The following is a 16,445-nucleotide window of genomic DNA, read 5'->3' as shown; positions in this document are numbered from 1 at the left end:
TCTTATTTTGGAATCGATCCAGCTGATGTCATCATGGTATATGATGATGTCAGCATAGATATAGACAGCATAGACACATTTTGGCCATTATAAGTAAATGGGGAAAAAAAAGATTTAAAAAATTCTTTAAAAAAATGAAAGTGATCTTTGGCCTACTTCTCCCAAAATGTAACCACATCTATTCTGGGTCACTGGTAATCTATAAATCCAATTTGGTATGAATTTAACCTATAGTTTTGCTGCTAAAGTGTTAACAAAGAAACAAACCAGACCAAAACCAATACTCCTTGCCTCCCCTTTGTGGGGTGGGATAATAATTAAATAAATAAACATCTTAGCATTTAGACTTTAAAGATATTTTTATTTTTATTTTTACAGCATGTACACCACAGTTGCATTCCTGTGTTGATCAATCAGAATCAACAAATCAGCCTTTACATACATGCCACAGTGTACCCATGTGGAAATGTAGTTTTCATTCATTCATTGATTCAGGATTTTCCTTTAATTTATTATCCATTTGAAGAAAATTATCTCGTAAAGAAATCTCTCTGCATCAGTCCTGTCTCTCCACCACAGCATTAAATACATCAAGACTGCCCTAGTGTCCACAACAATAGTTATTTATAAAAGAATGATAATTTCTGAACACACATGCTGTATTTTAACTGTTCTCAGAAGTACATATAACATCCCTGACATTTCAATGGACACATTATTATTATAATCAGAAAATAATTAAACAAATAATATTTGCACTCTTACGCTTCAAACAGAGCTTTTTTTTTTTTTTCAGGAAACAGTATCTCATAAACTCAGAAAAACAGCACCGATTTTTTTTTTTTTACTTATTTTTTCTCGTAATTATGAGATAATTATCTCATTAATTCAGAAAAACAGAGCCGAAATTATTTTTTTTTGTGAATGCAATACGCTTCCGTACACTCTCTCTCCCCTTTCCATAAAATTAGCTTTCTCTGATGTCGGCCATTTTGGATGGAAAGAAAGAGGAAGTTCTCAACATCTTTGTCTATCATGTGATATATTATTAGAAAGTTCACCATGCCCTCTTCACAGTGCAGCAGGAAAATCAATACAGTATTAGCAGGATTAGTACAAAGATACATGTAAACATAATGTCCACTACAGAGGGTAGAGTCGATGGGCTGGACCTCAGGAGGACATCATTTCCAAAACATTACATACCAGTGTAAACCGCCTCACTTTATTACTATAGTATAAGTACTAGGTATACCGTTGTATATTTATAGTTTATGTAAAAAAGAAAAAAAACTCACTTTAATGGCAGCAAAATGGAATCTAGGTTCTACCCTCAAAAATCAGTATTTGTGTTGTATAAAAATATCAGATATCTAGCACAAACATTAGTTTATTAAGCTGTATTTGATAATATGTACAATTTATTTAACATAGTATGTGTACGACTGCATCAGGAGGTATTCAACAGTACATTTACCCTCAAAGACTTAAACATCTGCCAGAAGTATCTGCTGATCTAAAATGTTTAATGAGTGCTGAACTGCAAACGCTATCAATGCATGTAAATAATTTAGGTAAAATGCAGTTTCTCAGCTTTTCATTGTGATCACATATGAGCCATTTGGACGTTCAGAGGCTCTGTAGTGAACGTGGAAACTGTCATCATCTGGATGTAGTTTGACAAATGAAAGTGGTTACAGACACTTGTTTTATGTTCAGTGAATTATATATTTAGCTCTAAACATTAGTTTTGCTTCAATTTTAATGTTTTATTATATTGTCCTTCAACTTACACTGAGCTTTCAGTAACATCTACATGAAAATTCCCAATTGTCACTGAAAAAAATGTAAAATGAATAGGTTAATATCATAATAAATGGTGATAAATCTCTTGGGAAAGGTTACATGTAGAGAAAAAAAATATTTTGAATTTGCCACACAAATAGCTCTAGGACTTTAAGGGTTAAGGTTGAAATGATATTAAGTAGAAGTGAGAGTGGAGTGAATGCATCTGGTTCAATAAATAAAATAATATGCATTTCATTTGTACATTATAGGTTCTATAGTACATGACAGAGACACAGATGGGCAAATGTTTAAAAATACTGAGTTAGTTAAAGTGTAAATTAGTGTAATAATATCATACTGTGTGTTGGATAAAGCATGCTAAATAACTGGCCCACCATTGTTCATTATTAACATCCAAGCCAAGAGTTTGCTGAAATCGTCTTCACCACTCTGTTTTTTCTGAAGTCATACTGGTAGGATTTTGTTCCACTCAGGATGAAAATGCTGCCTGTCAACAGAAAACAAACCAGAAATTCATTTATGTCTATTAAATCAGCATTACTTTTAATTTTACAATGTATATAATTATTTTGTCATACAATTTTTTTAGCTATTATATCTCACTATTGTCTCAAAAATATTCAGTGAAATGTGAATAACAAAACTTTGCTGTGAACAGAAGTTTTCTGCTTGAGCAACACATTGTTCCAAAACTTGGTCGAATGGCATTTTGGTATAAAAGTGTGTTCAGTGCGGTAAACCCCACCCGTCTACCACCTAAACACGGTAAAACAAGAAATTATAACTTCTATTTCAGTTCTGTTCTATTTGTGTCCTGCTGCTCAGGTCTCCATTCTAGAAAGTTCATGACCATAAAGTGTGACAGCTTTTCTCTCTTTTATTTTTATATACTTTTTTAAAAAAAATTTTTTTATACCATTTAACTTAAACGCAGCGTTGACCCCTCTTGGGATTCCAAGCCAGTCCTTTTGGATGTGTCTGGGGAAGCCTGGGTCCATCTTTTTCTTTTGCTCATCATACCTGAATAAAGATGCATGTGTATGAGGTTTCACATTTGTTCAGTATCAAAATATTCGTATAGTTTTTACTTTAGTTTTAAGACAGTGGAAGCAGACTTTTCCATTGAATATTTCAGCTGTGATAATGCATTCATGTTCTTACACATTCTCTAAAATTAACCCTTACTTAGACTGGATTATAGTGCTGAATAAAGAACCCACTGGAGGACAGATTTAACCAATTTGATGCATATATATATATATTTTTTAAAATCACATCAACATTAGTTTCTCCTGTTCACGCATATGTATTGGAAAAATTACCTGTAATACAACTCCCCAGTGAAGAATATTGTTTTTCCATATTCACTGACATGTACAGCAGCATCAACCTGCCTGACACTGGAGGGGAAGCCGTACTCATAGATGGAGCCAGCATGACTTTTCATCTTAAGCTGTTGAACCACCCAGTACTTATGACCTGGAAAAACACAGCCGTGTCACTACATTTTGGGACACTATGAAAAACAGCAACATACCACAAAGGGCTTCCAAACTCAGGGAGCCTCTTGCATGAACTGCAACACTTAAGTTGCACAAGGCTGTAATTTGGGTGCAACACTGTGCTCTCCTGCCTTGTCATGCTGACAAGGCTTCACAGACTGCCCATTACTCTACCAGTGAATATGTACGCCACGCCTTTGGCAGGGATGTCATAAGCGGCATCGATGTGAGAATGGACGCTGGGTAAGTATGTGCTACTGGGGCCCTCTCTTAGGCGATTCCAATAGGTTGTCCATGTTGTCCTCATCCACATGTACCTGGGTGAAAACAAGCAAACTCAGAAAAAGCTGAAAAGTTGTTAGAGCTGCAACTGATTAATCGACTCACAGTGATCCAAAAAAATCATTCAACCACAATTCTCCTGAATCAAAGCTTTGTTTCCTTCATTTCTCTGCTGTTAAACATTGGTTCCACTGTTGTGTTTCACACGGACACTTATTGTGACGCACAAAGAAACTTCAGTTCAGGAAAACTGCAATAGAATATGTCTCTTCAATCAATTTGAGTCGATTAATTGTGAATCGGGAATTTTTGCATTGGCTTCAAGCTCTAAAAGTTGTTCAGTACTACAGGGTGTATCAAAAAAACTATACGTTTTGAAAAATTACTCCCAGTTCCGCATTTGATAATTTTTGGAATTTTCTTTTATGGACGTCGGTAGGTAGGGGATTGGTGGATATTTGTCCAAATTTACAGACCCAGGTTTTCATGCATGAGTGAGCAGGGGAAAATTGCGCAATCCAAGTTACGAGAACGAGTACTAACCCTAACTTGGCCTGTCCTCAGTGACATTTTCAGGCCCAAACAAATTGAATTAACTTTGAAAGGCAGGAACACCTGCCATTTTAAAGAAATGAAATTTATATGGTGGCCAAAGTGTTAATGCTGTAACCTGGCAATTTTGTGGAAAACAAGATGGATGCCCATTGTCCCCTCCCATGACCTTTGATTGGATTTAAATCCCTCCGCTACTTTGTGCAAACCAGTTTTAACTTGGATTGCGCAATTTGCCCATGCTCACTCATGCATGAAAACCTGGGTTTGTAAATTTGGACAAATATCCACCAATCCCCTACATACCAACGTCCATAAACGAAAATTCTAAAAATTATCAAATGCAGAACTGGGGGTAATTTTTCAAAATGTATATATATTTTTTGAAATATGATAATGTAAAAATGAGCTTTACCTGTTTTTAAAGAAAACTATTTCATTTCCGATCAAAGCTGCTGCATCAAAAGAGAAGCTGGGGTCACATTTTTTGGGAATCATTTTGTTTTCTTTGGGTTTGCCTAAGAAACAGAAAAGCAGAGCAACAAACTAGTGGGCATTATCCTCATCATGCTCACATAAGGAACAATCATTGTTACACATTTCCGTTTTGCTCACCATACAGTGTTTGGATTCCAAGTATGTCATCTTTAGACAGAGAGTACTGTGTGCGGCTGTGACGTCTGTAGTTAGGATACATGATGGCAGAGGGGTCTCGTGAGTGAGTTAAACCCAGAGAGTGGCCAAGTTCATGAGCTGCAACTGCAAAAAGGCTGTAACCTGAAATAAAGCAACAAGAAAATGAGTGCCTTGAGAGGTAAACTGAGACATGAGGACACATAAAACTGGCTTTGAAGGTTTATGTGTGTTTTTTAGGATGTCTTTTATCTGCCAACACGAGTAAAACTTTTTTTTTAACACCACTGATTGGAATGTAGCCAATGTGCAACATGCTTGTAAGAGAGAATCCACACTAAAGAGCTTGACATCTGTTTACCAAGTGTGGTTCACTATTATTTTTCTCCCTGGGACTCAGCAGTTATCAAGGACGGAGGCTGCAGTGTTGTGACAAGTTGCAGAAAGTTATGTGTGTCTTTTAAAGCAGCTTCTTGCTGAATTCCAAATGTGTTTTTGACAGACAAACCTTGGCTCCCTGTAGCCCATGTTTCATCCTCATCAAAGTGCACGTCTCCTCCTATGCCCTCTCCTGGCTGAAAGGCATGAGCCAGCACACCCCGGGGTCCATCAAAGGGAAAGAAGTCTCCGTGAGCTGAACAGGAAAAAAGACTTCATAACACTGTGCAGAAATCAGGATTTATTGAAAAATCTCATCTCTAATGTTGTCATTAGGTATCCCTGAGCAGAATAATGGCTCATCATCACAAAGTGTTTGGATATTTACTTCCACGAGCAAAGGACAGGACTATGTCAGCTTTGCCATGGTTGACTTTGATAAACTTCAATGGAGTTGCATCGCTCCACATCTTCAGAGCTAAACGGAAGGACTTTTCCACATCCTCTCTCTTCATGTCTGGGGTGTATCTGCCAATCCTGCACACCAGTGAAAAAGGTGCATATTACAGTTATGTCACAAAAAGCAAATCAAGTGACACAGCCTTATATATTAATAAAATAATAATCATTAGCACAATGATTATATATAATATTGAAGGTTTATTAACATTAAAAATGAGAAATCAAAGCATCTCACGTGTAAGTGATCGTGTTGCTTTTCCATTTAGGCTTATTTGGGTAAAAGCTGAAGTTTTCCACATCTGGAACACCACATCTGGCCTCCTTCATCACATCCAGTGTACGCTGATCCAAGTGTCCGGACTCTGTCAGACTAAAAAAATGTTGCATTTGCCTGATCTTGTCCTCCATATCTGATGTGGATCTGGTTCTTCTTGCCCGCAGTCTGCTACTGCCTCTGGGGTTCAGGTGGTAAAACTTTGTGAGATAGTTCTGTTGGTAAAGGTAAGTTAGGTTTTAAGAGCTGTATTCTTGATGAGTAGATACATATAGATAATTCTAATACGTTGATTTATTTCTATTTAAATATTTTTTGGTTGTAATTGGTTTAAGTGGTAAAAGTCGAGACTGTCAGTTTTTGATTTGGTTTATTAAAGTAGCGTATGACGTTTGTCACAAATTTTTCATCAAATCTGTAAAACCCAAGTGATAGCCTAAGTATCACAAATCCGTTAGTCTTTCCATGATTACGCAACTGAACTACTTCCCTCATGGTGAACTACTTCAAAGTTGACTCCATCACAAGCAGTTATTTTGTTTACATACGTATCAAACCAATATGTCAGAAATTTTTTTTGCAAAGTACATTGTGAGAATGGGAATTCCACGCAGGTGCAGTATAGCTGCAGCAGCAACAAACATGGAAACAGTTTCATGGCTTCTCGCTGCTGCAGCTGCGTGGAATTCCGAAAAGGCCCGAGTGGCGGTTTGGTTTCGGTTTTGGTTTTGTATGTAAACAAACAGACACCTTGTGATGGAGTACAGTTCAAAGTTGTTCACCATGAGGGAAGTGATTCGAATGTGTTAGCACGGAAAGACTAATGGATTAATAATAAATTGGCTGTCACTCAGATTTTACAAATTTGAAGAAAAATTTGTGTTGAAAGTCATATGCAGCTTTAAATTTACAATGTGTGAAATCTCTTCACATTTAAACCCTCCAGTCATAACACAAGTTCAGCTACTGTGATACTTTAATCTGCTGAAAAGAGGTTTACTTGAAACACCATGTTTAAGAAAATATTATTTTCTTCATCCTTACTTAAGTGTATCACTCCCTAGGTACAACACAAAGCTAAAAACTCAAATAACATCAATATTACAACCACTTCTTGGCCTCAGAGAGCCTCCACCTTCCTTTTTTTTCATTTGGATAGAGTTCACCTTCTTAAGTGATTTATTTGTTTCATTTTAATTAGACCACGACACTAACTACTTGACATGAAAACTGCAGGGAAAAACACACTCTTCATACCAGGCTTTTCTAGAGCCCTCCCCCCAGTGAGTTCCAGGGTTTTCACTCCCACTTTTCCCTCCGCTATGACGTCCTTAAAAACTGAGAAAACTAATGTCAGCTTTTTTTTGTGGTCCAAGTTGAAATTCTCTGGGCGCTAAATGTGGACAGTGATTAGAGTTTAGCAAATTCTGATCTACAGTATCAGACCCGTGCAGACGTTAGGCGTCTGCTTGAATTGCATGTTTTCATTGGCTATAAAGAGAACAGCTGATTTGGTTGAAACCAAAATGTGGTGCATAATTCACAGGGTTTAAATAACATGCATGTATGACATGTGATCTTTGTAAAGCCATGTGGTTGTCATTTTACGCAAGTAACCTATGAATAGTATAGACAAATCCATGTAAAACTACCTTCATGAGGGTGCAGTCGTGTAGTCTGTAGTGTTCTTAAATAAATAAAACTCATAACTTATAAAGTATTAAATACAGTTAATTAACATGATGTGACTGGGAACTATGAACTAACAAATATTTTACCAATTCTCCATCATTATAATGTAATTCTATGTTAAATAACTTTTATTCCATTTAATGTTTTTGTCTTTTTTTTTTTTTTTTTTAATGTAGACTTTTATTTCTGAGCTTTATAATTATTCTACATTGGCACTTTTCAACACAGTTTTTCTGTCTTGTTGCTGGATAGATGTTTATTCATGCTCAAACAACAGTGCACCACATTTTAATAAGGGTCTGGATGTGAATGTACTAGTTTATGTTTCAAAAGTCGGTATTGCCTCAATTGATAAAATTAGATTGTGTTACAAATTTAAATAAAACCTTTAGCGTATAATATTTCATAACAATGAGGAGGGATTAGAAGAAGGATGCAATAATGTATTACTGATCATTGATAAGCACTGTTTATTTTATGACATAGATAATTGTTATTATCTAGCTATTCATTTCATAATATCTTATTAATAAACTGCGTACACCACAGAGTTTTAGACTTTGCTGTTTGTAACTCCTAAAGAGCATTTCATTCCTTTTACTGCTTTCGTCAAAGTAAAATTTACAGTCATGCACTGCATTTTGCACTATCTGCTGCAATTCTAAAGTGAGGTTTCTATCCACAAACCTCAGCCAGCTCCACGTCCCCAGACCTCAGCCACTGATCCCGGTCGATGGGTAGAGTCCATGAGATTTCCACACACAGGGAACACAACACAAGCATCCAAGACCAGAACAACTCCATGTTTTAAAATGCACATTTCCACCAGGCTTCACATTTTTTATATGGGAGTATTCTTGGGGTTGTTATGTAATCACATGGCACAAAAGCACTCAATCCTGGTAGTTACAGCTGGGTCTACCTGTCCCAATTTTCTGGAGGTTTTTGTGGTTTACAGCCTCCCAATGAAATGGCTACATATATGTCTGGGCTTTTTGACTATAATTGTTAAAGACATGTGTGTACAGTTCATTTTAGGGTATAGAAACCAGAAGCCAAAAATTATGTTTCTGTAGAGTCTCCTCAGTCAAGTCAAAGCATGCAACAATTAGTGAGGCAAAGCTCATTTAAGCACAGGCATCATGTTTGTATATCACCACAGATAAATGCAGATTCAACAGAAAATGTGTTATCTAAAACCTGATCTTCTGATACTGATCCTCTACTGCTGACAATGACATACATCGTTAGGCTTCATGTATCATTCTTTTGATAATAACTGGAAGAAGAGGCACTTTTTTGACCATTTATTCAGGGATTTCAAGGCATTTCTTTATGGCATGTTCATGGAATTACAACATTTTAACATCCAAGCCAGGAATTTGCTTTCTCAACTCCAACAGTTTGTTTCTGGGCGTAGTCATATTTATAGACTTGTGGACCAACAAAGAAGTAGATGAAACCTAAGAGGAGAAAAATAAAGAACAATAAGAATTTTAAAGTAACAAACAAAGTGAGTCGTATATTTAATCTTTATCGTGATATTATATCTTGCATGCTTTGGCTTTTTTGGTTATGTTGCTGATGGTCATAATGATGGTGATGATGATGATGATGATGATAAGCATGTATCTGAACACAAATATACGCTTATGCGTCAGTTGAAATTACAGTATATCATATGAAAGGCTTTAACGGGTGAAATGAGTAAATTATACAGTGTAAATCACAGAGGGGAACCACATGTTCTGTAAAAACATCACTCTGCTCAGCTGATGTTTGATGTAAATTGACATTCCTTATGCCACTGAGAACAATGCACCTTGCAGAAACCCCTTCAGCTACAGACACATGTTTACTATCGAGTAAACCTAGACAAGACTACTGCACTTTACAGTCTAAACGCTGCCCAATTTGCCCTCAAAACATACAGAAATGGTTGCAATTGAAAACATTATAAGCTTTCTAATAATAAACACATGGTTACAGTGGCTGATAACAATATAACAGGCTCACCCTCTTTATGAAATGCTGCATTTATTGTTGTTGTTGCGTTCAGTCCAGGGAAGTCTTCACTGATGTACTTGGGATAACCAAAGTCCATCACCCTTCTGTTTTCATTGTAACTGAAAAGAACACAATATATGTTAGTCACAAGTCATGACTCATGATCATTTGTTCACCTTTCAAAGCTGAGGGAAAAAAAAAACATTTATTTATAGCTGCTGCTTAAAGCTGGTCAGTGGTCACGTCATCAAACCTCTGAGTCCAAACTGAGTTCTTTGCTCTCTGTGTGAGGTCCAAATAACAGAGAAAATCTTTCAGTCACATTTGAGTCAGCGCACATTTCTGCTTTATATCTACCACTGTGTCTCTTATGTTCAGTGTGAGGTACACTGTCATTTAGTATAAAGCGATTTAATGTGGGATAAAATGAGCAGGGTATGGTATAATTTCATCTTTTTCAGTCTGTCTTGTGCACATACAACCGTTTGTTAAGTTGTTTGCTGTGCATGATAAGGGACTCCAGTTTATGGTGCTTGTAAAGAGGGAAAAGCACTTTCCCTGAGCAAAACATGTTTGCATGTTTGTATGCACAGCTCCTGTAAATGGATCTGAATCAGCAAATTAAATAGTCTATGTATAAAAAGCACATGCAAAGAAATGGGTCTCTTGAGTGAGTTTTCCATCGATTCTAAATGGAAACAAGTGGTGCCAGGCACAACAAACCCCACCCCTTGCACATATTTCGCCCATTATAAGTAAATGGGAAGATTTTAAAAAGTAATAAAACATTTCAACTTTGACCTACTGTTCCCAAAATGTAATGAGATCCATTCTGGGTCACTGGCAATCTATAAACCAAATTTGGTATGAATCCAACCAACAATTTTGCTGCTACAGATGTGAAATTGCACCCATTATGAGAAAATGAAAAAAAAAAAAAAAAAAAAGATTTAAAAAATTCATAAAAATTCTGACTTTGACCTATTTTTCCCAAAATGTAATGAGATCTATTCTAGGTCACTGGCAATCTATAAACCAAATTTGGTATGAATTCAACAAGTAGTTTTGCTTCTAGAGTGTTAACAAACAAAGAAAAAACTAGAAAAGCACTCGAAAACCTCCACCACAGCATATCAGCGCCCCCCCCCCCCATCACCACCAAAATGTAGCAGTTTGTTCCTTTTGCCAGTATGAACATTTCTTGAAAATTTCACCCAAATCCGTCCATAACTTTCTGAGTTATCTTGCTAACAAACAAAAAAGCCAAACCAAAAACAATAGCCCTTGCCTCCCCTTCGGGGGTAAAAGTGACAAAAAAATACAGTGAGAATTTTACTGAACAAATGCCATGTAAAAGTGTCACCTCCAGTAGATATCGTGCATAAAGAACAGTGTGCGTCCTGTTTTCACAATGTGCACTGCTGCATCTACATCTTGGACCCAGGCTGGAAAACCAAAGTGGGACAGCGGTCTGGGCTTTCCCCTCACAAGGGAACCTTTCACCGTCCAGAACATGGACTCTGTCAGAAACACAGAACAATGTCAGTGGACTCTGATATCAATGTGCAACTGATGAAGTTTTTGATTGAATAATAATTGCGCTGATATGTTTTATTTAACAATCATTTTCTATATATTTTTTTTTATTTGGTAGTCATGAATGTGTCTACTTTTGGAATGATTGACAGTTTGTAATGAGATAAGTAAGACAGATGATGTGGTTTATTTGCAGTTGAAATGACAGAAGACAGTCACCATGAATAAGGTAGGCAGAGTTTCTACGCGGTACCCAAAAGGCTGCATCGATGCTGGTTTCTATCTTTGGCATGAAGTTGGAGATGGGACCTTCTTTGATGCCATTCTGTGCATTATGTTTTATCCAGAGATATCTAGTAAGAAAAAAACAAAAAAATGTATTATTTTTATTGCTCATACTATGAACACTGCAATAAAGAGCATCAAGTGCTGAATATAGAGAGAAGTGTTAATCAGTAATGAGACTTTAGAAAAAAATGGATCACTACATTACTTATATATAACATTCAGTGTGTATTGATTGTATGGAAAATTCAATAATATGGCAGTGAATTGTTTAGACACAAGCAGTATCAATTCAGCTGATTTTCCACAGATGAGATTTAATCAACTCACCGTTCTTTGAAAAAGAAGGTGGCGTCCCCAACTGTGGACACTGCATCGAAGGTCACATCAGGGGCGCATTTATCCTGCATGAGCTGAGGGAATACTGACCCCGACAGCCAGGGGTTATAAGAGTTCAAGCCGTACCTTGAATAGAAATTTGTGCGACCTCTGACCGGACCTAAAATAAACCAGTACACACTGAAGATTCAGGTTAAATATCAACAGACAAAAGTCCAAACAGCACACGTTCATAATTCAACAACAGCAAATTTTTCAAATAGATTGACGTTTTACTGTAAAGTGCGTTGATATTTGCTACATCCTCCCTGGATAATAAGTTTCCTGAGCGGGAAGATTTATAGGTGGGATACATCAGTGAGTCTGGGTTTCTGGAGTGTTTCAGGCCCAAAGCATGGCCAAATTCATGTGCAGCGACCACGAATAGATTAAAACCTGCAATAGAGTAAAAGGGATTAAAATAAATGAAAGGCTTTCTCTGTGAAGTACGATGAAGTGGCAGTGTTATTCATTCCTGCACCTGTTTCTCCTGCTGTCCAGTGCTCATCGTCATCAAAGTGCGTGTCCCCTCCAATGCCCAAACCTGGGCCAAAAGCATGAGCCAATGTGCCTCGGGGTCCATCGAATGGATAAAAGTCACCATGTCCTTCATAATAGCATAATCCGAGCCAAACATGAAACAGAAACCACAGAGAAAACCATTTACTTTCTTGCCAAAAAGGAAATTATAGGTCTCTGTTCACCTCATTTAAAAGAGCCGGTCATGTTCAGCTGCAGTACATGATGACGCTACCTTGGTTAGGAGGTAAATTACTACCGAGGCTCCCTATGTGTATAGCATTAGCATTGTTATATACAGATAAAACACTGAATATCTGATGAGAACTGAATGAAATGAGCTGTCTTTCTGTGATTGTGTCTTCAACTGTGCTGTCACTGCTCTGTGTAGTGAAATAAAAGCTAAAAACACACCATAGGTAACAAACTCCACCATGATGTCAGCGTTGTGGGTTCGCGACTTAACAAATGTCAGACTGCTGGCTCTGGCCCACACGCTGAAAGCTGACTCAATCAGAGAGTCCACAGTGCTGCGAGGTAAATCTCTGGTGTATCTTCCAATGCTGCAACAACAACAAGTGCATGTCATGTTTTTAGAAAAATCTGTCATGAACACATTGTACGCGATTTTAAAAATGATTAACAGTCCTGATTATTCAAACTTGTGAACATTTGTGGTTCCAAATCGTGTCGTAAACACATTGTAGGTGATGATAAAGAATGATTGACGCTCAAGATTATTCCAACTTGAGAACATTTGCTGGGCCAAACCAAATCGTTAAGACAATGTAGATAATGATATAAAAAAAAAAAAAAAAAAAAAAGATTTATGCACAACAATATACCAAATTGTGAACATTTATGGCTCCATTCTTAGTAAAACATACCAACTGTTCAACAAAGAAATGGGTGAGGACAGTCTTCATCGTCTGACAGTTTTACATGACATAAATTTTGTGCGGTGAACTTGGCACCTCCACAACCCATAATGTCTGCAGGGGCTGGAGTCCCAAACCCCAAAATCTGCCCACCACAGTGATTTGTGATAGTCGCTGTTCCCATTTTCTTCCAAAGGTTTTATTGGCTGCTACGCTGCCTCATATGTCTCCCAACCAAACTACTTTATTTTTTGCAAGTTCACTCTGGGTCAGACCTGGAATGAACTCGCCTAAATCTGTTATCTTAACATTTATGCATATTGTTCATCTTTTGCAGTAAATATGATAGACTTCTAATGTTAAAGGACAAGTAGGTTTATTTTGAAACAGTATCGATGACCATCTTCTTATGCAATAATGTATATCTGAATCATTAGTAGGGGAAACTGTACACTGTAAAAAATGACTGTAGAATTAACACCAAAAAGTTGTAAAATTGCAACATAAAAAAACTGTAAGTGACAATACAATGCAAAGTTTTTTATTTGAAAAGATTTTTGTGTTAACGATTGAACCAAATATAACTGTAGTTTTTACAGGAAGAGTATATGAACAAAACCAGATTTGTATGTAGAAATTATGTATTTCTATTGTTTTTAGAAAATAAAACTGTAAATTGAAATACAATGTTGTGCCGTTTAAATTGCAAGACCATAATGTTGAAATAATGGCATATTTGCTTTTTTTTTTTAATAAAAAAGTTATTAAAAAGTGAACATTTAACAATGTAACATTTTAAACTTGTAAATTAATGAGTTGGTAGAGTTGGTAGAGCAGCTCGTCCAATAACCAAAGGGTTGGTGGTTCGAATCCTGGCTCCAACTATCCATATGTCAAAGTTTACATGAAAAAAAAACAAAAAAAGAAAAACAGCCAGTTGGACCTGGTGGATTTGGAAAGCGCTTTGGACACCATGAAGGTGGAGAAAATGTGCTAAGTAAGTGCAGTCCATTTACCAGTTAAATCCAGTGTTAAATCTATATGTTTAAAATGTTAAATCTACATGTTACTCCATAAATATGTTTACAGTTGGATGTGTTTTTTACAGTATTGTTGTGGAAACCACAGTTGCCAGTTTTTTTCCGTAAAAACAACAGGATTTTTTTTTACAGTGTAGATACCTGTAGGTGATAACATTCTTGTTCCATCGTGTCCCCTGGATGTGACTGTACTCATCCACATCTGGAACACCACAGCGGGGGCTATTCATCACCTCCAGAGTTTCTGTGTCCAGCACACCTGATACATTGAGTCCAAAGAATATTTGCATGTCTTTCACCTTGGAGGTAAAGGATGATCCGCTCCGTTTCATGCGCCCCAGAGGCTCTGCTTTAAGGTTGTAGTACTGCTGAAGGTATTCCTATGAGTTGATTTGCATATAATTAAATTCAGAGATAGTTTGCATTGAAGAATTAGCATTACAAAGCAGATGTCATCCAACAAAATTCAGCATGCATGAAAAAAAAAGTAAACTGTTATGGCAAATCTTCAGGATTCATCAAGAGCGTCTTTTTTTCATTTTTCTATTCTGCTGTGATATTGTGGTAACCTGCAGCCCCAGGGTGATCGGATTCACATCATTATCTGTTATCCGAAGCTGAAACTGAATACATTCCCTACAATGAAACTAAGAGCATGCAACACTGGAAGTTAAATTTCATGCACTGTGTGTCTCTCAACAACAACTTATGTTTTGATAAAATAACAATACCCAAAAATGGATTTGTGCAACAAAAATCAGGATACAGAGAATTTTAAAAAATGAATGAATCCATTAAAAAGTGCAACATAACGACTACAGACACTTAAGAGGGCAGTGCATTGACTTACCTCCGCCCCCCACCCACACAAAATCAAAAGATCAAACAATACTTAACATAACATCTCACACACAGTTAGAAGCAGCAATGTAGTTGACCATCATTAGAAGTAGTTTCAAATTTGGCATATTTTGGCATTTGTCAAGAGATTAAGTGCCATGCAGTCCAATCTAAAACATTTGTAATGCAACTCATGCAATTACACACTTACTGTGGCCAGCTTCAAGTCACCCTGTGGTTCTGTGGAAGGAGAGCACTCTGCCTCCGGAATAAATGTGGGCGCCGTAAAACCTGGACCGGGCATAAGCAAGACCAAGGCAAGGCAAGAGAGCAGCATGACATGCATTTCACAGAGTTCACACTACATGAATTGTAATGTCTTGGTTTAAACACATGGAGATGCAAGTTCTGGTTAATGAGAAAGCCTTTTAAATGGTTATTGTGACTCACACCACTTGCAAATCTGAGGGAAGCCTCAGACAGTGGTATGGAATTAGGGAGGGGTTTGCTGAAAGCCAAGGACAGCAAAAAAAAAAAAAAAAAAAAAAAAAAAAAAAAGGACAGAAATGACATTTGAACATCTTTGTCATGTGATATATGTACTCCAATGGCAAGTTAAGCACATTTGATATTCACTGTTAGGTTTTAGTTCCAAGTCTAATTAAAGAAAAATGCTTAAATAAAGATTGATGGTGTCAAAACAGGCTAAAACCCAAAATTAGAGAATCTGAGTGTGATGTGCTGGCTCACAGATAATCCCTACATGGTGAAACAACAGCATGTGGCAACAAATAAGACAGAGATTTACTCTGCAACATGTGCTCATAAGTGTCACAGTCACGCTGATATGTCTGTCATCATAAACCCACTAACTCTGATACCAACTGAGTGTTTCACAGCAGAGGTTCTGCAGAGGAACCTCAGCTAAACTCTTTCCAACACAATAAGCACTGCTCAGTCCCACGCATTCTGCAAGGTTACCCGAAATAACACCATCAAAGTCCATTCTTGTCCCGTTTTAGCAGATGTTGTAAGAGTTTTCAATGAGAGAGTTTGCTGAAAGGAAGCTGAAATTGCAGGGGTGGATTTAAGGCCTTTTCGAAAAAGAAAATGGCCGCCTGCCAGGACGCCTAGACTGGCAAGGGTGGTGCCGCAGTAAATTCAGTCTGCAATTACGGTTGATTGGTCATTGTGGAGCTTTACGGGACCAACAGCATTCCTCTTTGCGGCAACATGAGCTGATTTTCTTAGAATATGCCACACTCTTCCACGGACTGCCTTGAAGAATAAGATGAATTTCTGTCGCTTTGGTTTCTCGGTTTGAGTACAGACAAGTAATGAAGTCATTTTAAGCAGGGGTGATGACTGAGAGTGTAGT

The 16,445-nt window shown here is 37.1% G+C and overlaps 2 protein-coding genes across 2 annotated transcripts; both read right to left on the bottom strand.

Annotated features, from left to right (window-relative positions):
- Positions 1-1,655: 1,655 nt before the first annotated feature.
- mmp20a (matrix metallopeptidase 20a (enamelysin)) lies at positions 1,656-8,388 on the bottom strand. Its single transcript, XM_030152218.1, has 10 exons — positions 8,272-8,388; positions 5,854-6,107; positions 5,545-5,693; positions 5,287-5,412; positions 4,761-4,922; positions 4,561-4,663; positions 3,486-3,628; positions 3,132-3,288; positions 2,726-2,829; positions 1,656-2,296 (listed from the first exon to the last, which is right to left on the bottom strand). Exons 1-10 carry the CDS (start codon positions 8,386-8,388, stop codon positions 2,196-2,198), a joined length of 1,416 nt encoding a protein of 471 aa, XP_030008078.1. The 3' UTR covers positions 1,656-2,195.
- A 538-nt stretch (positions 8,389-8,926) lies between these two features.
- mmp20b (matrix metallopeptidase 20b (enamelysin)) lies at positions 8,927-15,443 on the bottom strand. Its single transcript, XM_030152217.1, has 10 exons — positions 15,279-15,443; positions 14,369-14,607; positions 12,724-12,872; positions 12,272-12,397; positions 12,028-12,186; positions 11,743-11,911; positions 11,347-11,480; positions 10,955-11,111; positions 9,601-9,710; positions 8,927-9,047 (listed from the first exon to the last, which is right to left on the bottom strand). Exons 1-10 carry the CDS (start codon positions 15,411-15,413, stop codon positions 8,947-8,949), a joined length of 1,479 nt encoding a protein of 492 aa, XP_030008077.1. The 5' UTR covers positions 15,414-15,443; the 3' UTR covers positions 8,927-8,946.
- Between the last annotated feature and the right edge of the window lie 1,002 nt (positions 15,444-16,445).

Source organism: Sphaeramia orbicularis, chromosome 13 (assembly GCF_902148855.1).
Source record: "Sphaeramia orbicularis chromosome 13, fSphaOr1.1, whole genome shotgun sequence".
Classification (NCBI taxonomy): domain Eukaryota; kingdom Metazoa; phylum Chordata; class Actinopteri; order Kurtiformes; family Apogonidae; genus Sphaeramia; species Sphaeramia orbicularis.
Note: the sequence above shows the minus strand (reverse complement) of the source record. Positions and strands in the feature narration are given on the sequence as shown.